The 25,838-nt window shown below is 37.3% G+C and overlaps 2 protein-coding genes and 1 pseudogene across 2 annotated transcripts; all 3 read right to left on the bottom strand.

Moving 5' to 3' along the window:
• Positions 1-79: 79 nt before the first annotated feature.
• Positions 80-15,213, bottom strand: LOC146138039 (uncharacterized). The gene is made up of 8 exons (XM_083394053.1): positions 15,056-15,213; positions 14,583-14,740; positions 3,801-3,994; positions 3,301-3,451; positions 2,586-2,699; positions 2,320-2,515; positions 1,404-1,510; positions 80-781 (listed from the first exon to the last, which is right to left on the bottom strand). The coding sequence occupies exons 1-8, from the start codon at positions 15,148-15,150 to the stop codon at positions 243-245; spliced, it is 1,554 nt and encodes a 517-aa protein (XP_083250179.1). The 5' UTR covers positions 15,151-15,213; the 3' UTR covers positions 80-242.
• Positions 10,347-11,472, bottom strand: LOC146138040 (uncharacterized; annotated as a pseudogene).
• Positions 15,214-21,047: 5,834 nt separating the features above from the next.
• Positions 21,048-24,273, bottom strand: LOC146138038 (uncharacterized). Its single transcript, XM_083394505.1, has 4 exons — positions 24,175-24,273; positions 21,897-22,124; positions 21,637-21,787; positions 21,048-21,424 (listed from the first exon to the last, which is right to left on the bottom strand). Exons 1-4 carry the CDS (start codon positions 24,271-24,273, stop codon positions 21,048-21,050), a joined length of 855 nt encoding a protein of 284 aa, XP_083250631.1.
• Positions 24,274-25,838: the final 1,565 nt, after the last annotated feature.

Here is a 25,838-nt window from a genome sequence, read left to right as displayed (position 1 = left end):
TTTATAGGTAAAATTCACAAAAGGCTACAGTGAAAATGTTATTTGTTAAAAAAGTCTTCATTTTCAAGCCGCACCGACCTTTTCCCCAAGGATATTTCTTTATCCTGGAAACATACAGCTATCATCGTCTGTTTTGGCAAACCTTCATATCCACTTTTCATTTCTTTAAACTTGAATCATTCAAAAAGTGAAATTGCAAAACTAAAGCGCTTTATCTAAAACAGTAACTGATACCCTGATGGTTATACACCGGACAGCAATCTCCTGAAACCAAGTAATCGCACGAGGTACAGGGTTGGTAACACGGCACAGTGAGCAAGTAAGCAACACGATTTCAAGTCGAGGTAAAACCTCTCCATAGGCTCAAACTCCCACAGGGTCCGAAAATCTTCTAATTCGCTTTTTGCAAGAATTTTGGTTACACCGACTGGGGATGAAATACCAATACATCTAACAAAGTCAGCCACGCTAACTGCTATGTAAGGCGCCAGAGTGCAAAGGTAGAACAACGCAGTAAGGAAAATGAACCTCCAAAGGGCACTACATCGTACAAACACATTGCTCGAATTCTTTCGCAACCACAAAAGTCGAGTAGCACTAAACAGCATTAGTATCCATACGACCGTAAGGAGGGCTGCGCTTATGATAACCTGGAGTTCGGACAGTGGGTAAAAAAAATACGAATAACATGAAAAACAAATCGAGGCATTACTATTCAAAATTCCTTCTGTTGAACTTGAGTTGTAAAGCTCAGGCGTGTATTCGTGCTCATCGATGTCTCCTGTTATGTAATTTTCAAATGGAATATGAAAAAATTGGGCAACAAGCAGGCCTACTTGAAAAGGCTTAAAATCATTCCTAAAGATTATTTAAATTGACTTTAAGGATGTCCGACAATATCGGATCGAAGCCGATACCCGATGTTATTATCGGCACTCGTCCGATAATAGAATGGTTCGGTGCCGATCCGATACCAAATTAATAGATGCAATACAACTATGTTTTGCGATCGAACATAAAGTTTTCTTCCATGAAGAGTAAATACTTCCTAGAGCAATTTCGGAATAATACCCTGAAAATCAGTAACACTACTTTTATTATCAATTTGACTATTTCTACTGATATAACTATAATTATTACGTCATTTGGTATCGGATCAGATCGCGATAATTCTTGTCAAAAATATCGGGTATCGGTATCGGAATGAAATTACAAATATCGGACATCCCTAATTGACTTCATACGCAAATACGCAAATACGCATCTATGCTTATCTATATTGTAACAATTATAGCACAACCAGCTGCAACCCGCTTAGGTAAAAGTTTGTGATAAAAATAACTTTTTAACTTTAAACCTACTTAACGTACAACTATTTAAGTCTTTTCAAAATTATAAATTACCTGCCCCCGTTAGCCACCGTGAGTTGTTTTTCCTTTCAGTTTGGAGTAGATAGATCTGGGCCTTGTAATCAAATTCACACCACCCGATTATCCAAGAACTGTTTGATCTAGAAAAAGGAACGTTCAAAGTAAAGTAAAAATATTGTTGCTCATCGCAAGTAACTTTGTCAACATGGAACCTTCGAAATGAAAGTTTAGTAAACATGATCAATTGCATTACGTCTTTGCATTAGACCAAAATGCAAATACAAGCACGATAAACGAAAATTTCACACTTAAATAGAGTATTTTACACATTTTGTTACGCGGCCTTACTAATACAAAAGTTATCCCAAATTATTTTATGCCATTCTCAAAAAGGGTTGTGAAAATATTGTATATGTCATTACAGGGTAAGAACTTCGGCATAAATATAAACGTTAATTTAAAAAACTTTTGCCTATTACAAGTCAAGTCTGCATCAAAGTTTCAACAGATGTTTTTGGTTAATTTTGCTGATTCCGAAATTTGATCAATAACGCAATTTTAAAGTCTTGTGGTACGCACAAATAAGTAACATTAAGCCCTATTCACATTAACAAATATATAATTATTTAAAAATGCATATGTATTAAAAGCAACAAAAATATATAATATGTATCTCGATAACAACACTGGAATTTAAATTATTTGACGGAAAATATTTATTTTTTTTATTTTCGAAAATGTTCGAATGCATCCTTCCCATCTATCATAACATACCAAGAGTAATCGGGCGTCAAAGGGAATTCTTGATCTCATTTATATAATATATGTAAAAAAACATCAATAATTAAAAATTAACTTATTCTTTTTTTAAAAAAAAACAAGCAATATTTAATATCTCAACAGAGTAATTTACAGACGATCACATTGTATGTATTTAGTTAGTGCTTACGTCACATTTTTTGCTGGATTAATAAACTGATGAAGTATTGGGGTAAGCCAAATTAGAAAAAATGTTGACCACGCAGCGATTAAAAGAGAAGCTGTGACCCTGACACTTAAAACTGAGTTTCCATGGCGTCCAATGTATGGTTGACTGCTAGGTGGGTTCGAGTGACGTCGGTTGGCAACATGGGTCCAGCTGGCACCTTTTAAAATTATCAACAAACGTTAGCAACTTATAGATAAGAAAAAGGCAACACACTTTAATATACTGACGTGGGACGAGCAAGGAAGTGATAACATGCATTGAGCGCTTTGAACTTCGTGTCTCGGACTTATTTGTTTTACGTGATCCGGTATTGTTGTTGTTGGTGAAGCTGCAGGTAGAACCTAGATTAATCAGTCTGAAATTTATTACATATTCCGTATATTTACCAAATCATTATATGAGTTATTTAACCACAATTCCATTGCCTCAACGACATTGTTTGATTGCTTGAAATTTGTATCATATATATTATCTCGCCACGAGAAACGCGCAAGCCTAAGCAAAGTTATTATTTTTGCCCCCTTGGGCTCCGTACATTTTGTGACACCCCTTGATCACGTTTGGAAAAAATGCGCCAGGGAACGTAACAAGGTAGGTATAAGTCTCCACAGGTCTCCACAATAACGAAATTTACCAATTTTAGTGTTTTCAGCTGTAGCTAAGATATTATAATAATTAAAATAATGGCCCCGGTGATGGCCGTGATTTTGAAACGTTGGCCTAACCACAAACTTGTTTTGTGTTGTTTTAAGTCAAGTGGCATTAAATTACGTATAATCAATGATTATTGCAATCAAATGTAAAAAAAACTTCACCAATAAAGGCAAAAAGAAGTAAAAATGCCGTCAAAGGATTTAAAACGAAACTTTCCGAATTATGTTAGTGCTAGTAGATTTAAATTTTATGCAAATTATTTTGTGGATTATTTGGCTTATTGCTCACCAATTTCCTGCAATTCGGATGGTTTATCAGGTTGGGGCAATTTCTTCTTTGTTGGAGATTCATTATCACTTTTAGAAAGCCTCGCTGCTTCACTGTAACTGTTGTTTACAACAGTGCTATGGTAAAATGAAGATTTTTTCTTGGAAGAGTCCTTGAACGAAATTAAATACTGTTAAAGTAACTTTGCCGATCCTGTGATTACCACAGTATATTTAAAATATACCAAAGATAGGTTTAGACTTACCTTTGCGGTAAACTAAGGAATAAAGGTCTAGTTCAAATTGAACTGGCTTATTAGTTGTAAGAATTTCTTTGAAAATTTACGTAGTTGCAGTTTTGTGCATAGTGTTTATAGGATAATAGTCTAATAAGGGATGCTATATTAAGTCTATAAAACGAAAGTGTAAAGGTTGCTATTTTAATTCTATGAAACAAAATATTGCCTTATGGCAAGCTAATTCAAGTATTTTTGTAGTAATATATATTTACAACCAACTGACCTGTCCATTTTGACCCAATGATAAGACTCTAAGCATTGTGTCAAAGGCCGGCAAATGCAAAACTCCACCATCTCCGTTAGAAGTTGACGCGGAATCTGCGCGGTGTCGCCCCATGCTAGTTGTACGTTTGTGTAGTGCATACGTCACAATGGCCGTGCTTATGGCCGATAGAATTATTCCAGAATTTTTTAAACCTTTAAACGGGAACACACGATAAGAACTACAAGGTAACAATATCTAAGGCAGAATAATCTATATTACCATAACACTAAACACAACAACATATAATAAACTCAAATACAAAGTAATATCCACGACAGAATAAAATCAAAATGGTCTGAGTATAACCTAAACCTGTCGGAATAAGTCTTAAATTCATCGTAACAAGGCTAAATGGCCAAAATAACCCCTGAAACTGAAAGTAGAAGGTACGGACGATCGGGCAGTGGGTCTGGCATCAGGCGTTTTGCGTCGACGTTTGGCGCCCTAGTTTGGCCGGCGCCGTTACGGCGGCCATGTTTTGGCACCGGATTGTTTGCCCATGATTGGGGTCTGCAGGGGTAATGTTGGGGGTTAGAAATTGGGTTGGGGTTAAAATTATTTGGGGAGTTAGTGATGTACTTAGGGGTGGGGTTTGGGGTATAGGCCTGATTATGGCTATTTAGGTATTATTCAGACGAATATAGGACTTATTCTGATTAAGACATGATTACGATTGTTAGGTATTAGTCCTATTTTGGTCTTATACCGAACTGTGTTTTATTCCGATGTTGATGTTGCTCTTAGTTCGGTGGCTTGAGTCCCTTTAATATTGGCATATGAAAATTTCAAAATATAACCTTTCTTTTGTCTCTTAATCGGCCATGGCGTTTAACAAAACAAAAATCTTAACCGTAGCACAAAACGCATAACAATATTTCCGTTTTTTTAAGATTTTAAAATGAAAATGGTACGTATATGGCCAACTTTAAAACGTTTTAAATGAAATGTGATTTATAAAAAATAATTTGGGCAACTGCATAATCAGCGTGAAATCCATTAGTACAATTTACGATATAAGCTATGATGAACACCTTCTGTATTCATATATAGGAAAACTGTTGATTTAATTTAATTAGACTAAGTCTTTGTTTTAAAATAACTATATCTTGACTCACAATTTAAATAAATTATTTGTTTTACTTATCATTTAGAATTTAGTTTAGATCGGCGGTCGTTAATCTACTGCCAGCAGATCTAGCAGTCCAACATAATTCATCCGAACTCTTTTGCAAAATCAGTATGAGGCCATTACCGGAATTGGTTGGTAATTTTAACTAACTAACTGTAAAAAATCACGTCCCACAAAACTCTCTTGATGGAAATTAAAAATGGAACTTATTTATCTGCAGAAAAAGTTTTGTTAACTCTTTTAACCTTTTTTGCTGATGTATTTCCATTGTATTTTATAAAACAAAATGGTTTGTGGAAGTTTATTGCGGCCAGCCCAACCTTGCTGTGTTTGGTTTGGGCCAGCGCCCGGGAAAAGGTTGCCGACTCTTCGTCTTTTTAGTTTTAAGTCAAATTGTGGATTCCAATGGTCAACGCTTATTCTTGCGGTGCTGTTCAGTACGGCAAGGTCTCTTGCATTGCATCTTAATTGTTTCAAGCAAGATATACAAGGAGGACTTAGGGATGTTCAGATCTTCTTTTTGAAAATTTATGTCTTCTGCTTGATTTCCCATTATTTGTCACATAAAAATCAGTTTCACAAGTTTTCAAAACAATTGGACAACATTTAGGGGCTCCGCAGACAACCCAAAGTTATCACACTAAAATTGATAAAATCTGGGACTTCCCCTAACATAATACTGTACGTTTTTCTGTAAAAAGACAGAAACCTTGTAATTTTTATATTAAACAATGGCAAGAAAGCATTACTAATCTATTTTCCAGTTTTATGTAACTTAAAATGTATTCTTAAAGCCCCCAAAGCCCTACTTTACCCAATTTTTAGAGTTGTCATTTAATTTATCACATATATACAATAAAACACATTTTATCGAATTGTTTAAAAACCTGTTTATGTTCGCCTGTGATCTTCAACAGCCTGTAGCAAGCTTGCATGTGCTGAGGATTGTCGTTTAATATAGAAGCATAATCAGTGTTTAATATCTTTAACAAACATATGGTCAGCATGATCATGGAACTTGTCCATAATCGCAGCTTTGTTTTAAAACAAACAACGGCTCCATCAAAGAAGGTTATGACGCCTTAGAAACGGCATGCCTCAGGGATCACTTCTGTCTCCTTTGCCTGGACTCGCCTTAACAGGCTGATAACAGGGTTCGGCGTGCCAGGTCTTCCATGAATAAATGGGGACTAGCTCCTTCTGCGACTGTGGTTTGGAGGAACAGACTGCAGATCACATCTCACGATGCCCATATATCGCCAACCAAGTGGGACAAATGGTCTGACACTCTTGGACGATGAGACTATTCGCTGGCATCTCAACTTCTGCCCGGACATTTGAACTGGAATAATAAGATCGTCCATACGAAAGAAGAAGATGATCAAGCAGGTGCAACACACAGTACAAGGTGGACGGGACAAGTTTTCTATGGCCAAAAATGTTTGTGGTCTGAACAGATGGGTAATGATACTATTTTTCTAGAGAAACTTGTCACATTTTCCTTTAGTAATCACTAATCACCCACAAAGGACCAACGAAACGAAGGCAGCCATTGCCCGAAAACTTCTTGCAATACAAAACCTGAAGATTTTCACCAAGGCATTCAAGTTTTGCATCATAAAATCAAAAGCTTTACCTCTTTAGAGAATTTGATTGGCGCAGATTCCTGGTTTATTTTACGCTACTTAATCAGATATGTGATTGGCCGACGCATTCTCCCGATTCATGGTCCTCATAATGGGCACAACGAGTTAAAGTCTTCATGTGCTGTTAAAGTTGTGTGATGCCGCAGAAAGAGAGGTTAAAAGTAAACACTGATTGTGCTGCTATATTAACCGACAATCCACAGCAACAAACTTGCTACAAGCTGTTGAAGATCACAGGTGATCTTCTTACCAGATTTTCTAAAAAAAAACCTTGGCTAAAAAATAAAAAAGCTATTCATTGATGTTTCCTTTTTACATTTATTCAACTATGACATTGTTATACTTTTGTTATATTCCTTCTTTATCCACTGTTGATTAAAATACTTTGCTTTTCACAATAAACAATTTGTTAAAATATATTTTATTGTATATATGTGATAAATTAAATAACGGCTCTAAAAATGGGGTAAAGTAGGGATTTGAGGGATTTAAGAATACATTTTAAGTTACATAAAACTGGAAAATAGGTTAGTGATGCTTTCTTGCCATTAATTGTTTAATATAAAAATTACAAGATTTCTGTGTTTTTTAAGAAAAACGTACAGTATCGTGTTAGGGGAAGTCCCAGATTTAGAAAATTTAGTGTGGCAACTTTGGGGTGTCTGCGGAGCCCCTAAATGTTGTCCAATTGTTTTGAAAACTTACAAAACTGATTTTTATGTGACACATAATGGGAAATCAAGCAGAAAACATAAATTTTCAAAAAAAGTTAAATCTGAACAACCCTAAAGGAGGTGTTGTATTGACTGCTCTTGTCCGCAGTCACATAGGACTGAGTCGTCTGAACATCTACATCTTTCCATGCCGACCGTGCACCGCCCAACCTGAGTCGATATGATTTTCCTGTGAGGTAATCTTCATTGATTTAGCCACACCGTCGTTGCTAAGCCTATACTCCTATAGTTCACCAAAAAGCCTAATTTGTGCTTATACGGCGTCATGCTACAATGGATTGTCTGCACCAAGGAATGTTTTACGCGATTTTAATCTGCTGCGCGATGACCTTTGGCCGAATAGGAGGTGTCTTTCATAATATTAACCCGGGAGCTAGCAAAGATTTAAATAGCATGTCGAGTACAAAAGGTTTGACTATTTAGAGCATATAAGGGCCCCACATGGACCCCTAAAAGGCCGGTCTTAAGTTATGAATTTGGTGCGTTTAGAAAGGGGGGCTGTTAAAAAAAACCCAAAATTTCGGTTTCAATATCATCAGTGGTCAATAAATGGCCGATCTTAAGTGCGGGAAATGGTGCAAAACCCCTTTAAGAACACCCTTTATGGGGTCACCATGTCACGTTTAAATATTATTTCGAGTACATTAATGAAACTGGGTAAAAAGAAACTTTATATCCTACTCTAACAGGAATGGTAAGTCTTAAGTTGAGGTTTTGGTGCAAAATACATTTAAGACCGGGTCAAATGTAGCACATGTACCATCTCATAAATGCCGATAGAGGGCGCTATGTTTATTTTTGTATTAAGCAGATTTCTCCATCAACTGGAATGTTGTTGTTTTTTGCCGTTCTTTTGATGAAAAAAAATGTTTTTAGAACGATTACACATACATAACTTTATTGTCATGGTAAAGAAAGAGGAATGAAATGCCAATGAAGGAGGTTGTCGAATCTTAACAAATACAAAAAGAAGAAATCTGTCTGATCAAAATGCCATGATATAACATAATTTCATTTGAACATTACATGTATTCGTTTGACTGGCAACCTGTTTAAAATGTTATTTTGAATGTTAATGTCAATATTATTCATGTTATCTCTTTATAAATTAATTTTTTCGTCAATATAGCATTCAACGTCGCTTAGTCCTTTCAATGAAGAGCGCATAGCGCGAACGAAAGTCGCTCCCGAATTAACCACCCCGAATAACATTTCGAGAAATTCGTACGTACCGCACTGCGTAACGAAAGCCGTTTTGTGAATGTCCTCCTTAGCAACGGGTACCTGCCAGTTTCGTAAGATCCAGTTTAATGAAATATTTGCTGATAGACAGTCTTGGGAACACCTCTTCGGCTGTTTGCATCGGTTCCGGATCGAACAGGGATATATTGTTCAACTTTCTATAGTCGATACATATCTGATTAGAACCATTTTTTTTTCTTCACGACAACCAACCACTGGCGATGCTTATGCTGAGCGGGATCCTCGTACTATTCCCAGTTGCAACATCTCGTCGATCTCGCGCTTTAATTCGTTCCGACCGCACCGGACGATCATCCTTGAGCTGAATACGATGTTTGAGAAAACCAACATTTCCCGGTTAATCGCAAAAAATGTCCACACAAGCATTTGCAGCCGCTAAAGCCCCCCCCCCCTTCTATTTCGCCCTCAGAATAGACTCTAGTGACGTCATCATGGTTGTGTTATCCTCACTCACAGCCGTACAACCCTGGTGGACCAGTGATACATCTTGGTTGCAGGTGGTAGGCATTCTAGAGACATACATTTTAAGAATGTTCGCATGGAAAACACGATGATTTTCAGTCACATTCAGAACATAATTACACTGTCCTCGTTTCTCCACAACTGTGAATGGGCCATTCCACCGGAAAAGCAACTTGTTCAGCAGCAGTAGAGTTTTATCGCCTACTTCCATCCGTCGTGGTTTGGCCTTTTTGTTACAATACCTCTTGTAACTCTCTCTTGAGCTCTTCTTTGGCCAGTGATAGAGTCGTCTCAATATTTTTTCTTAGATCCATAACATACTGGTAGCTTGACCTCCCTTTCGTATCCGTGTCTGGGTTAGTCCACATTTCCTTTAGTACGGTCATTAAATCGCGAACCGTCCCCCCTTAAAGTAGTTAAATTGGAAATCCCGTTGATTCTTGAGGAACTTCGCGATATGCAAACAACAAAGCACCTATAAATCTGGTCCACTGTTTTGGCTGGTCACAACACAGCCTTTTGAACATTTTCTTTAGAGTCCCGTTAAATTTTTCTACAACCCGGTGCACATAGGCTGATAGGGACCTGTCGTCATTAGAAGACGTTTGACTTTTTGCATACACTCCGAAACAAATTGAGTCCCTAAGTCGCTCAACACTTCGTCAGGAATTCTCAATCGACCATACATGTCGACCAGTGCCTCTGCCACGGTTTCAGCTGTTTATATTCCTCAGCGCTTTCGCCTCCGGGTATCGCGTCGCTTAAAGAAAATAAAACCAACGTAAGTATGTATCTGTGTCCCCCTTCACTGGGAGGAAGAATAGGGCCAATAAGATCTACAGCAACTCGTCGTATGCAGAGAGACCCTCATCACACTGCCTTTTTCCGCTGTCCTCTGACAAGTGTAGCACGATCGACAAAATCGCTTTACGTTGTCACGCATGCCAGACCCTATCGAGTGTTTTTTTAATACCCATATGCCCGGTCATAGTGGAATCATGGGCAACCTTAATAACGCTTTCGTTTAGATTATACTTGGCACAACAAGTTGTTTCATCCATTCTCCTCTGCTGTGTTTCGGGTATTGAAATATTCGTATAGCAGTCCGTCTTCTTCTACAAATTTGGTTGCTTGTTCCCTCTTAACCACTACGCCCGCTGCCTCCTTTAGTTTAACAATTGACGTGTCTTCTCTCATTTGGCTCCGTCACAGGCCATTCATCATATTTTGGCATCACTAGCGGTTTCTCTTTATCTTTCTTAGGTCTCTATTAAAAACGCGTTTGGACAGCATTCGCTTCTTCCTACAATGGATCGGGGTCTTCCGCTCCTCTAGCACCCTGAATGTTTCCGATGCACAGATCACGCAAAGGATCGGGTAGACATAGAGCTTCTACCTCGCCTGTCCAATTTGGTGTATTGACCTTTATCTTTGCCACCTCGGCAGACACGACAGAGCCGCTGGCCAGCTTGATGAGGCCTGGCCTGTCAATAATTTGGTCATCTCGAACATATTTTCTATCAACCAGAATGCCTGTTCAACCGGGTCTCTTGATACAGTCACCGTTTATCGCCAACTAAACCTTTCGACAGAGGCAAGTTATATCCGTGATCCGCCTGTGTAACATTCCTCGGTGCGCATGCGGTCGAGTTTAAAATTCTCGTCGGCCTCGGCGGCATTGCGCTTGAATTGCATCCTTGGCTAGATGTCCTATCTTATCGCATATAAAGCACCTTCTCGTGGGTCTGTTGTCAGTATTATACCTTTGACAATTTTCACACTGACACACGTCCTGGGCCAACTCACGGTTGTGTGCCGCCTGGAACTGCTTAGCAGCACTGGGTATAACTATAGAGACTCCAAGGACTTCGGTGGCTGTTCCTTTCGGTAAGTCGACAACTCTTTAGGACACGACTTTAGAAATTGCTCTTTGACGAATAGCTCACTCACATCGACCCAGTTGAAAGTTGCGCCCGATAGCTTTACCCCCTTCTGCAGGTAATTCTGCAGACGCACTGCAAACTGGGAAGGACTCTCACCCTTTTCGGGTTTTGAACTGCGAAACTTACTACGGTTACTTCTTCGTTCAAATCCTAACAGTTCAGTAAAGCTTGCTTGAGCTGATCGTAGTCCACAGCGTCAGCGTCAGCGTCTGGAATTCTTGAGTATAAAACCAATGCTCGACCTTGCAGAAAGGTGCTTAGCGTAGTCGCCCACTCTAACTCATCCCACTTGCAAGTTACAGCAAAGCGATCGAAGCGTAGCAAATAGCTATCCAACTCGTCCTGTTATTCCCTGTCTCGCGCCTCGGGTTTCCTTTGCTTTTCTTTTATGAACTTCGCTAAATCGGCTCCAGTCAAGCACAGTTGCTTGCCAATTTCAGCAATCTTTTCCATCTCGTTTTCTTGTTTCACCACCAGATAAAACTAGGTCAACACCCAACACAGTTTAAAAGAATAGATCCCGGACGAGCCCCCAATTGTAACAAACTTTTAGATCAGATATCTTAAAGTTGCTTTTCTGTAATGATAAACCTAAAACTGGTACAGCAAAAACTGCAGATGTTTTCCTTAGCTTAGTTTATGTACAATAACACGACACGCCTTGCCACAAATTCACGTCGAAACAACAGGTTACTACAGATCAGCTGGTCGCACCGTAAGACATCACAATAGGAATATCACGTCACAATGGTCAATGACAGATGGCAGAGTAACGCAATGTTTGGGATTGTAAAGTAGTTTTACAGGTATAACGCAATTTGTGACATTATACCTATGCGGTTATTGATAACTTCAGATAAACTTATGTATTATATGTATAATACTAGATAGTGATCGAATGTACATGGTATTTATCTGACTGTTTCTTGTGTTTGATTCCAATACTTAACGCTATCAAAAATAGACATAGCGCCCTCTATCGGCATTCATGAAAAGATACATGTGCTACATTTGACCCGGTCTTAAATGTATTTTGCACCAAAACCTTAACTTAAGACTTACCATTCCTGTTACAGTAGGATATAAAGTTTCTTTTCACCCAGTTTCAACAATGTACTCGAAATGATATTTAAACGTGACATGGTGACCCAATAAAGGGTGGTCTTAAATGGGTTTTGCACCATTTCGCGCACTTAAGACCGGCCATTTATTGACCACTAATATGTGGCGCAACATTTAAGATTCTAAACGCATCAACTTCATAACTTAAGACCGGCCTTTTGGGGGTCCATGTGGGGCCCTTATATGCTCTATCTAAATAGTCAGACCTTTTGTACTCGACATGCTATTTAAATCTCTGCTAGCTCCCGGACTATTTGCTCGTCGAAGCCTTTATCGTTTACCTATAACTGATCTGCTGATGTAAGGGGAAGCAATTCTAGCAATTAGGTACAAGCTATTTACATTATATGGTAAAAGCCAGTGATATAGCGACAGCTTTTATTCAGTACCGGGTATACCGGGATGGGACAATGTTACAGCTTGGTTCCGTTACACAATATGCCAAGTACATGGATAGCATTGCGATTTCGTTGATGAAAAGAACATTACTTGGGTTTTTGCTGGATTTGCCCTGAGATGGTTATTTCTATAGTATACCGACTTGCTCGACAACGAAGCACTGAGAACTTTCTCGATACAGCCAAAAAATTTGTTTCCTGGTATTACACAAATCGTCAACATAGATGAATCTTCTTGTACCAGAGAGTGTTGTGGCTGGTCGTTTGTGTATACTTATTGTACAGGCTTGGGCCTAAGACACTTTTTTCCGTAGCCCAATTTTTTTTAAAACAGTTCTCAAAATTTACGCCTACATGGTCGGACTGATTCTCTATAAATGCATTGATTCTAATCACAACTGATTACTTCTTTGACGAAGTTTGTAGACTCCAAAATCTATGCAGAAACAGTCTTTATTCTATACAAGATAAGTGCAGAAAGTGAAGAATTACCCAAGTGACTTATACGTAGTATCAAAGCTAATAAAAAGCATGAATCCGCCTGTGGAAGGAAAATTAATAAAGGAAGGCTTGATGGCAGCTGTAGAAATTGCTTGCCCCGAGAAAATCCGTAATTTTTAATAATTATTAGTCTTTCTGGAAGGACAGTTACAACACGAATTGAAAATATGTCTGCAACTGTAAGAGGGAGCCTGGAGCCTACAGGACACCTGTCCTAGATTTCAATATTTTTTTGTAGCTTTGGGCGAAAGAACAGAATTGAAAGAAATAGCACAATTAGAAGACTTTGTGAGCGGAATAATGCCAAATTTCGATATTATACAAGAGTTCCAGTTAATTGCAATTAAAGATATCACTACACGTCGTACACGACAAGATAATTTAAAAACATTGAAAAATGTAATGACCGACTTAAAATTTGATTTTTCAAACTTAGAAAAGTAACGCAAAGAAAAATGGAACACGGTGTGCAAAATCCCTCAAACTGAACGAAGTATTGGACGTGGCAATAAAAGCAGTACATATAATTCTATCTCGTTGTCTATATTCGTCAATTTCTGTAATTTTTATTGAAAACTCAACTGAATTCAAAAGAGCTAATCTACCCGTTTGCAATGTTTGATGGCAAAGTGTTACACAGAGTGTATGCTTTTGGTGAAGAAGTAGTCACACTTCTTGTACATTTGCGATCCAACTTAGGACTTTCAATTTTACGTTTTTTGATATTAGATATTATTTTGCACCTGGGTAATAGGATTCAAATCGAGCATACGAGTTTAAATACTTAAGACAAGTTCTCCTACTCGTATGTTACTGCATGTGTATCGATCACTGCGGCCCACCTCCGCAATATCATTACTTATTTTGTCCGCGTATGCAAAAAGGTTGCACACCCCTGGTTTTCACTAAATGTTTGAAAAGCAAAATGTCACCGTGCAATCCCTAAAAAATGTTTCCTGTGAACAATTAGTTAAAGGATGTTTGAGGTATATATTGTTCTCTATAGACCGGTTCCACTTTGGGCCAACTAACAACATATAAACGGAGTCGGAATTAGGATAGTAAGGCCTATTTCCCAAGATTGGTTGGATATACACTGTTATAGTTGGATATATTGTAAAATGTATACATAAAGTGAAACATGTAGGTCAGGGCTACTCAACTGGTGGACCGCGGTCCGAATGCGGACCTTTTTGGACGTTATCGGTCTCGTCAGTATTTACTCAGAAATACGATTTGATGAGTTTTTTGGGCAAGCAATTGCTGCTGTTTTAAAAAACTTCTTTCTAGTAACGGTCATTACAAAATTCTCAGTTGAAGCCAAGGACATGCGTAAATTATAAGGTATTACATTTTTTATGACTGTAAATATTTAATGAGAGTTATAACGGACCCAAGTAAATTTTGAACTTTTTCTTTGCTAAAAAAAGTAGACAATCCCTGATGTAGGTGCACAGTAGACTTAACTCAAATACATTGCAAGTTATCAAGTGGTAACAATATAACGCCTTTATACTTTTTTGAACATCAACGGGGGCTTACCTTCAAGTACAAACTTGCCGACGCTGACATATGGTGTGGCGGTGTCGCCTTGAAAGTCACCCAAACCGACAACTACGTCGAGGACATAAGCAGAACCAACCACAATTTCAACCGCGGTAAGACTGATTATGAAGACGAACATCCGCTGACGAAGTCGTCTGTGTGTGTTTTCAAAATACGAGTGTTACATGCGACACACAAAGCAATGATGGCAATTGGTGCGTCTATTTTGTATCATAGTAAGGATGCTTTAATACGGATAAATCGTATTTTCAATTTGTTTTCTACACTTATAAAACTATTGTCTTGTGGCAATTACGAATACCATATTGTTTTACCAAGTTGCAATGAAAATTAGTCGAAGCATCCTACACCTTTAGGCTACAATTTATCTCTGTTATTTTCCGTTCTATTGCTAAATATTTTAGTACATTGCATTTTTTGTCTCTTCGGCATTGATTTAACTTACTTACCTAAAATTTCGTAATAAGGATATCATCGCCAGTATGTTGACAATTACAACTATTGTTCCCATGGTCAAAATCACCAGTTCAGCAACACGAAACATTTTTGTAAATAGAATTCCTGTGGTAAACAAATCTAGCACAGGTTGCAATGAATCAACCTCAAACCTTACGCGGTCTTAAAAATAAAACACAAAAGCAAAAATAGTTAGTTTTTTTACTTTGAAATTCTAAAACATTTTACCAAAAATATATAATTAAATTAACAACGCCAAACTTTGCAACCTCGATTTATTGCAAAAAACTGTTTGCAGTTTGAAGAAAAAGGGCCTATTGCCTATTGAGCGAGCAATTTAAGAAAGAACAATTTGATTAATTGCTCGAGAATTGATTATTATGTTATTAATCAGATGGCATGTCAACAAGCGCTTGAAAAATCAATTGATAAGGAAAGGTCTGCTTCGAGGATCTGACGACAGTAGCCTATAAATTTATTAAAAAATAAATTATGAGAGCGCCAATGTAATAAATTATGAGAGCGCCAATGTACGTAATCTAAAAAAACTTTCGTTTTGATAAACACTTTACATTTCCTTGCCGGCTTTAAAATTCTTCAAATGTAAACAATATTCTAATTGCGGCGACCTAAACAACTGGTTTCCGTCCAGACCAAATTCATATCAGAATATGTTTTATTACTTTTAAAGTTTAGCAGAAAACTAATGATACGAAAAGCACTGAAATCTGACGATTCTTTAATGGGAGTGGCACAGTCATTCGCAAAATTAAAAATGCTTATTTAAGTTTCAGAAATGATCACTAGTTAACCACTTTAATTGTTTTAACTTGTAGTGTGACGTTGCTTGTTCTTATGTCAAACTTTTGTCAAGAGATTTCGATTGACACTCATTACGTTGACGTTCATATCATAACACAAAAATATCACTTCAGGGTCATGGGTCATATCTAGGGGGACACGAGGCCTTGCCCCCTCCCCAAAAAATGTTTCTTATGTTTTTCAATACATAAAAAATCACGCTTGTAGTATTTTTGGGGCGAATGAAACGCATGTATCTGTAAGGGGTGAACAAAACTGAATAGGTTTAGGAAACACTGCCCTAAAAGGTTTATTCCGATTCGTTTTAAAATATCTCAATTGAAAGATAACATTTTTTACGCTGACAAAGCCAACTAAGGAACGAATAAACGGCTAACTAACGTAAACACTTCAAAAAGCAATGCCACATAAAAGACTTTCAAGATCGGTTAATAAAAAAAGTTCGCATCGGTGCCTACGAGAAGGTCACTTTGAAAACAGCTTCGTAAAAGTGTTTGATGTCATTGAAGCTAAATCGTCATTAGCTGTAATGCATGCAAAGGCAGCCAGTCACGCAGCTTAGTCTACTATTACGCCATACCTCAATCAGCCTTGCTCCGCTAGACATTTATTTGTATCGGTCTAGGGGGGTATTTCACTTGTGACCTCTTGTACAATAATCCAGGTGTAACTGTTTTAAACCTATGTTACGTTGAATCGTCGAAAGTCGAATTTCTAAATAGTTTTTTACAACTAACTCAACTACCAGTAATATAAGTATATACAACAATTGTTTTCAGTCTTTATACCAAAGGGAAAAGAAAGAAGTGCAATTTTCGAGACTTTAGCTAACTTAAATATTTTAGAAAGACCCTAAAATCAGAAGATAAAAGAATGCAAATAAAGTTATGGCGCGTTTAATAAAAAAATCACTACCTTTCTCTGGGTTTTCTTTGATACTTGTTGATGTTGTGTATGGCGATCGACATAGCATCTATTTCGTTTGGTGCCACCGAATTGTTTTAGCTCTGTGCCGCGTGTGGAATATGGTGGCGGAAGACGGGACTATTGAAAACGTGTTGCTGCGAATGTGAGGCTGGCTGCATTTTATTGACTTGCAGTACAGTTTGTTATTGATTTTAAATGTATATACATGTTGTTACATAGAGTTTGTTCGAGTGTCGCAAAACGGATCATCGGTATGCGAATGACCACTGTTCTTATTTCTACTAGACAAGGCGATTAAACTGGAGCAATGATTCTACCATTGGTTTAAAATAAGAGTGATATGGACGTCACAAACAAGACTGGTTCATTAAAGCAAATGTCATTAACACGATTGATTGTTCTTGCTTATTCTACAGCTATTTTTTTATGTTGGTTGTTTTTTTATGTCATTTTTTCTTTTAACAAATAGTGCACAGCAACCCCCAGACAACCTTTGCGACCCCCAGGATAGGATCCATTGCTTTATAGATTTCATTGTGTGCACTCACAATCTTAACAATCTTATTCAAGAACGAGGAATTCTAAATATTAATACTTTCCCTAAGATGCAATATTTATTACAAATGGAAACACCCGTACGAACAAACATTCAACATATTAAATCTATATATGCAGCGTAAGTATGTTTTTTAACAAACAGTTTTGCAACAAAACCTCCGTGTAAGCTAATTAAATTATTATGTTTTCGCTGTCTTTCGTAAACTACCCTGCAAACAACAGATACTAAATTTAATCAAGGCTACACAATATCATTTTAATATTTTGGATAACAAAACAAACTTAACATCTATAACGTTTGCCTTCGCTAACCCAACCTAATGCAGTGTGCTAAAAAATATCAGACAAACTTATCGACAGTCCTCTACTAAAAACTAGATTTCTAACATACATTATAGTAATGAACGCACACTTGAATGAAATGCCTTCTCGACACACTCTCTGAAACTGATTGACACCAGAAGAATTCGCTACGTTCAACCTTTCAAGCAAACAGATAAACAACCAATTGCAGTAGCACCTTTCCGGCCCTTGCACTTTGAAGGAGGGCAATGCCAAGAGGTATTTATTGGCAGAAAACAGATAGAACATAATAAAATAACTGATCTTGTTTCTCTTATATTACAATAGAATAACGAACTTTGATTTCGGCATTTTCGTTTCAGTCCAATATATATAATGGGAACAATTTTATCCTATAATTCGACTGGCGTTCACTTCCTCTTTGCACAATGTTCCAATTTCCCGTTAGCTGTGCCGATTGGCCTTTGACAAAGGAAACCCGTTCGAAATAGCCAAGGCTCTTAAGCAGTGGTTTTCAAACTATTAGCCTGATGTACGGAAAAAAATAAAAAAAATTTGACAGCACACTTTCTACCAAACAACATTTTCACAACTTGACAATCGCCCTTTATATATCGAGTTTTCGTCATGATAGTATGCTTTTAAAGTTCCACTTTTCAAGGAGTTGTCTGTACGCCTGTTTGGACTACAAATAGGGTATTTTTTAAACTGATAAGAAGTTACGCGACCATTTCCCCAGGCACGCACGTGTGCCGCGGCACACAGTTTAAAAAACACTGTTCTAGACCGTACTTGCAGAGCACGAAGCCTATCAATATCTGTCAGCCATGTTGCGATGATGAGTACTAGATTTATCACACTGTGGGAAAGGAAGCACGTCATCTTACGCGCGATCCGTTTGCTCACTGTCCACAACACAACTAGCTCAATACGCTTCGTTGCTGATTGTTTTGATCAGTTGACGTACACTTATTGACAACCTAATTCGTGTTTGCTTTTGCTAAAGTCCGAGTTTAATAATGTTATAACAATTAACCTCACATGCTATAAGCGAATTTGTAATTTTAGCAAGCTTCAACCGTTTATCGGTATCTTTTGAAGTGCTAGGTTTCATACTGTACATGCATGAATAATTGAGTCCAAGTTGTCAAACACTTTGTTTAGCTTTCTTAGTTTCCTTGCTGCATATAGACTTACTAGGCCACGATTGCTACATGTTGCAAACGTGATGCAAAGAAATGTTTCCTTAGCGGATATTACGTAACTTCCCTTGCCCTGCCGTATCTCCCCTACGTAAAACTATTTACCAACAACATCAGGTGAAGTCGCGCCAATTAGCTCTGATTAGTTTACATGCTAGGTTCAATCATGATCCAATTTCTTTATTACACTGTTCACCTTGTTTGTCACTAACTGTAACTAGCAGTCCTGAATAAGTTCCTCGCGATACAACATAGGTAACAGCAAAAGGCATTCATGGCGCTCGATTATTTAGACCGCAGCTATTGGCAAACTATTTTGTCGCAGCCCAAAATACTCTTTCCAGAGCTATTAAAGGCCAACTATACGCGAAATCACTACGACAGGGGTGGATCCAAGAGTGTTGTTTATAGGGGGGCTATGAAAATTTTAAGAATGTATTCATAAAGTTACGTCATAAACTAATATTCGTAAAAATATATTTTGTTTTGTTGTTTTAAAGCGAACGATATGCAGTCTGCAGTCAAAATTGCGCTTCATTTGTCAAACTTTAATTGAACGAATACTTAACGCATGAGTCATATAAAAAATATTCATATAATGCTCTAAATACAAATAACCGCGTTTATAGTCTAATTTGACAGAAATTTTATTTTGCAGGGTTTATGAGTCACAAGGCGCAACATGCCATATCGCCTCTATAGATTAAATACATTTTACTAAAACAAAAAAGTTCGCGCAAAAAACGTTTGTATTTACATAGTTAAACTTGTTTAAAAATATAGCTTGGGGCCTATGGCATAGTGACAATGTGATGTAAGGATGACCAAAATAAACACCTTTAGGCACACACCAAACTTTTTGGACACTTGTTCAACATTCATACTCGGTTCTTAACTCCTGTCTGCATCTGGAATTGGCTAAGCTACTCAATAAACAACTGCATCAGCAAAAGATCCTTCCTGTAGTATCAAAAATGTCAGTCAAACGTAGATAAAGTGAAGCGTGAATTACATCACTATTGGATTACGTCGGAGTGCGTAATGCACCTATATTAATAATATTGCAAACTATTAACAAATTGTTTTTAAAAACCTAATGTGCTAGAAAAAAAATAGAGGTTGTTTCAGAATCATCACTGACTTTTTCTCTTCTACCTGTGGAAATCTCTGTTCGAAATACTAATTGTAGACATAGTCAAACTGGAAACATCTACAAGTAACATGTACTGCAGCCTTAAATGAATAGTTACGATTGCAAAACGATCATAAATAATTAAGTTGCGGGTCGCGTGCCGAACTACTTGTAATCCGACTTGGGCAATTATCGTTTTTCATCATAGCCCCACATGCAATGCTAGTTTAATTAAATAACATACGTAACCAGAATTCAGGTAATATGGGTAAAATATAACCATTCAAAGGATTAAACCATAAAACTTTTCATTATTTCAGCTGTAGGTTTCTGTAAATATTTGTGGGTTACCTATATTCTCCCATATTTTAGAATGTGACCCCACACTAGTTAACGATAGCAGCATCGATTTTTTTACCTTTATAAGATTTCGTTAGTTCTGGTCTATACCCATCTCACTTCCGTTAAATTTTGTTATTGAATGTCGCTCATTTACTTTCTGCAAGGCAGTCCTTTCTATACCCGATAACCCGGCTATCTGTTTTAAGGCTGTTGAGCTAAAATTAACCTTGCTATACTTTTCGTCAAAAATTATCCTGCAATTTAAACAAACTTCTAATTGTTAACAATTTGGCAGGGCAGCCTATTTGTTTCTTGGAAAAGCATTCCGACTACTATATATCTGTGCAATTTTTTAATAATATAGATCACAGACGAATTATTTAAACATGAAAAATCATACAAAAGGCAGGAACCAACTGAAATCATTGATTGGTACGATTTGCTTTCTCAAATGAACCATGGGAACCGCCTTTGACAACAAATATATCGATTCTCATTCGTTGTTATTGGTTTATTCTCTGTAAACGGACACGCTATAAAGGTATAGACTAGAGAAACAGTGGAGGGGAATGGTTTGATTATGTTCGTAAGCAATATCTTAAAAGAAAGATACTTTTCTCATTTTACCGACTTTTTGCGATTTGAAGACGCAGTTGAATGGATCATTCAAATGAAATACGAACTTATTTAGGTGATAATTTATTCTTCAGTATTAGTTTCTGGTGAAATTTTCGTTCCAAAAACTTTCCCACAGCCCTTCAGGGCACAAAAGAGGAAGCAAAACACTATAGTAAGCGCTAAAAACACGCGCAAATACAACGCCCAGTCTAACAGCTCAGTAAACAAAGGTGTATGTCTTGGTGTCTTGATGCGCAATGCACTTTTGTATTTTCTGAAGCACTTGTGTGATTCTACGCCAATGCTTTGCGGGTCATTTAGCTTTGAGTGGCAAACACCGTATCCAGAACATGACATGTGAAGTCTTGGCAACGCAGAAGAGTCGTAATTACACAAGGATAAACCTTGCAGATCATCAGTTGCTGCTGGATTAACATGACTCCACGTTGGTGCTGCGCCTGTGAAAAGCGCGACAAAAAGTAAATAATATAACGCCTGTGAAAAGTAGATAATATAACGGAATTACTTAAGAAACGTGTGACGCCACGTTTTTATTTTAAAGCAATTCTTAAAGGTTTTTACTTTGAATGTTCATTTATCCAGAAGAGTATTTATTGCGAATTTTCACAAAAAAATCTCCATATTGCTTAAAATACAAACAATAACTAACTTTTTCTCCATTGTTTAATAACAAGCTTTTTATCTTTTTCGAATTGAACTGGCGAAGAACCCACGACAACCAACGACCAGCCTTCATTTAAAACGCAATTACTGCATATTGCGTTCCAGTAATCTTCCGACACTGCTTCTAAGCATCTCACCTCAAAAACGTATAAAAAATATTGTATAAAATGTATTTTAGGCTTAGTTTGTCAGCTATAATTCTAAAATTTTAGATAACTTGCGTTAAGTTAAACGTGTTTTTTTTACCTTTATTGTTTCAATGAGTTTCAACTCTTCCATAACTTTAAGTACCCAAAGCCAGCCATTTCCCTCTACAGCCCACCATCCAGGGCTTTTTCTGGGGTCATTCCATGTTTTTGGGTCGTAATATGGCCCTCTTCTGTCTGGCCGGTTAACTACAGTCAGATTGCTGACAATTCCAGGAACTGATTTTTTACGTTTGATAGCATGGTCGAGCACTTCCAGCAATGTTTCCTGTTAGCCAAAACGCATCGTGATTCAAGGTAATGTTGCGCAATTTCATAATTATAAAGACAAATTGTAGATCCATTTAACAGCAAAAGTTTTACTTTCCCGCAAAAGAATTAACCTAGAGGGCAAAAGTGGAAAATAAAATATTTTTTTTAATGAAAATTTTACTCCCTGGGTGAACCAGGTTTTTATTGGTTATTTAAATAACTTTTTGTGAAAGTAAGCCGGAACGGTCCGTAACGGTTTTCCGGTAAAATAAGTGCAGCCGAAACGGAGTTCCGGTGAATTTCTTTGTTTTGGTACAATAGTAACGGTAAAAAATATTTTTTTTTACCAGGCTATGTCCTTTTTTATCATGCTAGCTTACCGATTTCTTGTATTTAAACTAGGTTTTCAGTTGTAGTATATCTATCGCACGTCGAGCGATAACCCTATAGGTTTAGCAAGGTTACTTGATTTGGACTTCCCGTTATGACGTCATCGCTGAAAATTTTCCTGCGCTTCGGTAAATTATTCTATTTACACCCCTGCCTTAAACGGTAACTTGTGCATATTTATGGAGTAAACCTGAAAATTCTTGCTATATTTAGGAACACTAAACACGGATCTGTTGATTATCTTCAGTAGAAAGAGAGTGGCCCAAATAATAGATAAAAGATGACACGACGTAACCTTCGAACCCGTATGCATGAACACCAGCGTTCGGCGTCCTCCGAAGTTTGCAAACATTTGCAGAGCAATCCTAACCACCGAGTGGACTTCACTTCCCCAGAGATTTTGGGCTCGGCACGAGACCGCTACCGCCTCCTTCTGTTGGAGTCGCTGCTTATACAGCAGCACAAGCCCGCTCTCAATGTTGACACGGTCTCAGTCCCCCTGTATTTGTTTAATACTTAAATGGTATATTCGCGCAATTCCATCGTCGTGTTCATATTTTATTTTTAATTTATTACTAATTCCCTTTTACGTGTATCTGTTGCTTCCCATTGACCTCATTGTCTTATCTTTGCCCTACTTTCGCCTTACTGATGTAATTTTTCGTTGCAGTTCTTATTTCCGTTACTTTACGACTTCCTTTTCTGTTTATATAACGTTCTGAAACGTCCGAGCGTATATATAGTGACTCGTTTTTATCTTAGTCTCACTTACTGCACTGATGATGGCAAAAGAAATTGCCGAAACGTTTGCTAATAAAAGAATGAATCTTTTATCTATTATTTGGGCCACTCTCTTTCTTGCTATATTGTAATAAAAAATAGTCTCCCAGATGTTTAAGATTCCAAACAACTACCATTGGAAGCGCAATGCATACCTATATAAAAAAACAACTATCAGGTTGTTGTCCAAACTTTGTCCATACTGGTGAGAATAATGCAACAAAAATAACTCCCCAGCAATTCAGTCCGTTATATAATACAGTATTGTCAGTTCTACTTTACTACAAATGTGATATGTTATTCAGTTAAATGTTGTCCTGGAAAGAATACGAAGTTATTACTACCAGTAATGCGTAACCAAGACCAGCAATGCGTAACCAAGACACAATTATGCTGTGCGTAACTTAAGTGAAAATTGGCCTAAATCTTGAGTAACCCTGTAGTGCATTTTGTCCGACGTTTTAAGACGGAATTTACTTCTACAACTTAATGCGCTTGATGAAATTGCGAACTCTGCACCTGGCATTAGTCGCTCGCTTAATGGAACTTGATTGACACTTGATGATTAGGCTAAGGTTATAAAGAACGCTTACGCCGCCCATAAGGCTTTTTTTAAAGCAAGCGCTATTTATCCAAACTCGCCTCTTGCGTATGTGTCCAATTAATTAATTATAGGCGCAACCATCCGCGGCAAAAGAATAAATTTATAGGAGTTTTAATTGCCCGACATAAACGATAAAATTGGATACGAATTTAATTTGAATTCAAATCTAAGAGTTTGAACATCAAAAATATTTCTTACGCCTCTGATATAGGCTTTGTGTTACATTTTTTGTTTTTTTAATAATATGTCATCTCATGTATTGTGTATTGACTCAACATATTAAATAACAGACCTGATAGCCTTCTGATGTCCGATACACAATCTGTGGAATTGAACCCTGGCTGTATTTGATTTCGGAAGGCCTTCGAATAAATATTGGCTTAGAACTCATTAGGAAGCAAACAATTAACAATACTAATTTGAAATATATCGTACAACATGCGCTTTACTCTTACTTGCAATTTGGTATGTTGTTGTATTTGTCTTATCGGGAACACACAATAAGACCTACAAGGTAACAATATCTAAAGCAGAATCTATAATAGCTCACCACGTACCATAGTATTAAGACCAACGACATAATAAAGCCAAACACACAGTAATATTCACGACAGAATAATATCTAAATTGTCTGAATAAGACATAAACCTGTCGGAATACATTCTAAATTCATCGGAATAAAGTCTGAATGGGCAAAACGCCTGAAACTGTGGGTAGCGGGTATATGGGACGATCGGGGCCGTTGATCTATCATCGGCCGTTTTGGTGTCGACATTTTGACGCCCTAATTTGACCGGCGTCGTCAGGGCGCCGTTGTTTGGGCATCGGATTTTTTGCCGAAGTTTGGAATTATTGGTAGGTAATAGTAAGGGTTAGAACCTGGGTTTGGGTTAAAATTTTAGGAGAGCTGGTGATGTAATTGGGGGTTGGGTTGGGTAAAAGGTTGTATAAGGCTGATTCTTACCTAGGTCTTATTTCGACGGATTTAGGACTTATTCGTATTCAAGACTTCTACCACTTTTGTTTTCACAGTAACGAAACGATCTCCCAAGTTGAAATAGCTAGTAAGAATAAATCTAATAATAATACTTGACCCACCCAAACCCAAAAGATAACTCGCACCCTAATCCGAATAATGTAGCAATGGAAACCATGGGTGGAAAATTTGGTATAGGACCAGCGTCCATATGTAAATTTAGACGGTATTACAACTATTAGGTAGCAGTCCTATTTTGCTCTTATTTTGAATTGTGTTCATTCCGACGTTGATGTTGTTCTTATTTAGGTCTTATGGCTGGAGTAAGTTTTATCGTATATTTGTGCCCTGGTGGCACAAAACATTTTTAATTCATTTGTGCGTTTCGAAAATAAAATTGTTTTGGCAAAACTAGATATTTAGAGACAAAATGATGCGCAGTAGGAGGAACAAAGCACACGGTGTTACATGCCACAAAATTGCCACTGGTATTTGACGTTTAATTAGTCAGGAATTTTTTTTTGGGAAATCATTCAGCTTTTTATCAATCGTTTACTTTATTAATCTTGCAATGAATTCTAATAAGTTACAAAACATTGCTAAAAAGGCCCAAAATACTTAAAATGTGTTAATACTTTTGTTAAGCGTTTAAAATCAAGGCCTATGATAATGTTATCGAAAGCAATCGAGCGTGACTGGTGAAGTGTTTTAACGCCTTTTATTATTACTCCAACACTGACAATTTCTTGCTACATCAGTATGCTGTCAGGAATGTTTTAAGACCTGTTTAAGGTTAATGTAATCCATTGCAAAAAATAAGCTTGCAAAAAAACAAGGCAAAGGGTTTCATTCTTTTTAGCTTTCTATTTTGCCTACCGGTACCCCATAAACAAAAATGAAATGAAATTTGTAGGTTTTGATTTAAAAATTTATAGGTTTTGCCCTACTGATAACTAAAGGTTGGTTCACACTAGACGCCA

The sequence above is a fragment of the Ascidiella aspersa genome, chromosome 7, assembly GCF_963924565.1.
Source record: "Ascidiella aspersa chromosome 7, kaAscAspe10.2, whole genome shotgun sequence".
Lineage (NCBI taxonomy): Eukaryota > Metazoa > Chordata > Ascidiacea > Phlebobranchia > Ascidiidae > Ascidiella > Ascidiella aspersa.
Note: the sequence above shows the minus strand (reverse complement) of the source record. Positions and strands in the feature narration are given on the sequence as shown.

Excerpts from the sequence above, each read along its gene's own strand:
- LOC146138038 (XM_083394505.1), bottom strand. The coding sequence starts at position 24,273 with ATGAGTTCTAAGCCAATATTTATTCGAAGGCCTTCCGAAATCAAATAC. Across the intron at positions 21,788-21,896 it reads AACTCATTGAAACAATAAAG|GTGAGATGCTTAGAAGCAGT; the intron begins GTAAAAAAAACA and ends TACGTTTTTGAG. Across the intron at positions 21,425-21,636 it reads TATTAAACAATGGAGAAAAA|GCGCAGCACCAACGTGGAGT; the intron begins GTTAGTTATTGT and ends CGCTTTTCACAG.
- LOC146138039 (XM_083394053.1), bottom strand. The coding sequence starts at position 15,150 with ATGTTTCGTGTTGCTGAACTGGTGATTTTGACCATGGGAACAATAGTT. Across the intron at positions 14,741-15,055 it reads TCCTTATTACGAAATTTTAG|ACGACTTCGTCAGCGGATGT; the intron begins GTAAGTAAGTTA and ends AAACACACACAG. Across the intron at positions 2,700-3,300 it reads ATCCGAATTGCAGGAAATTG|GTTCTACCTGCAGCTTCACC; the intron begins GTGAGCAATAAG and ends TGATTAATCTAG.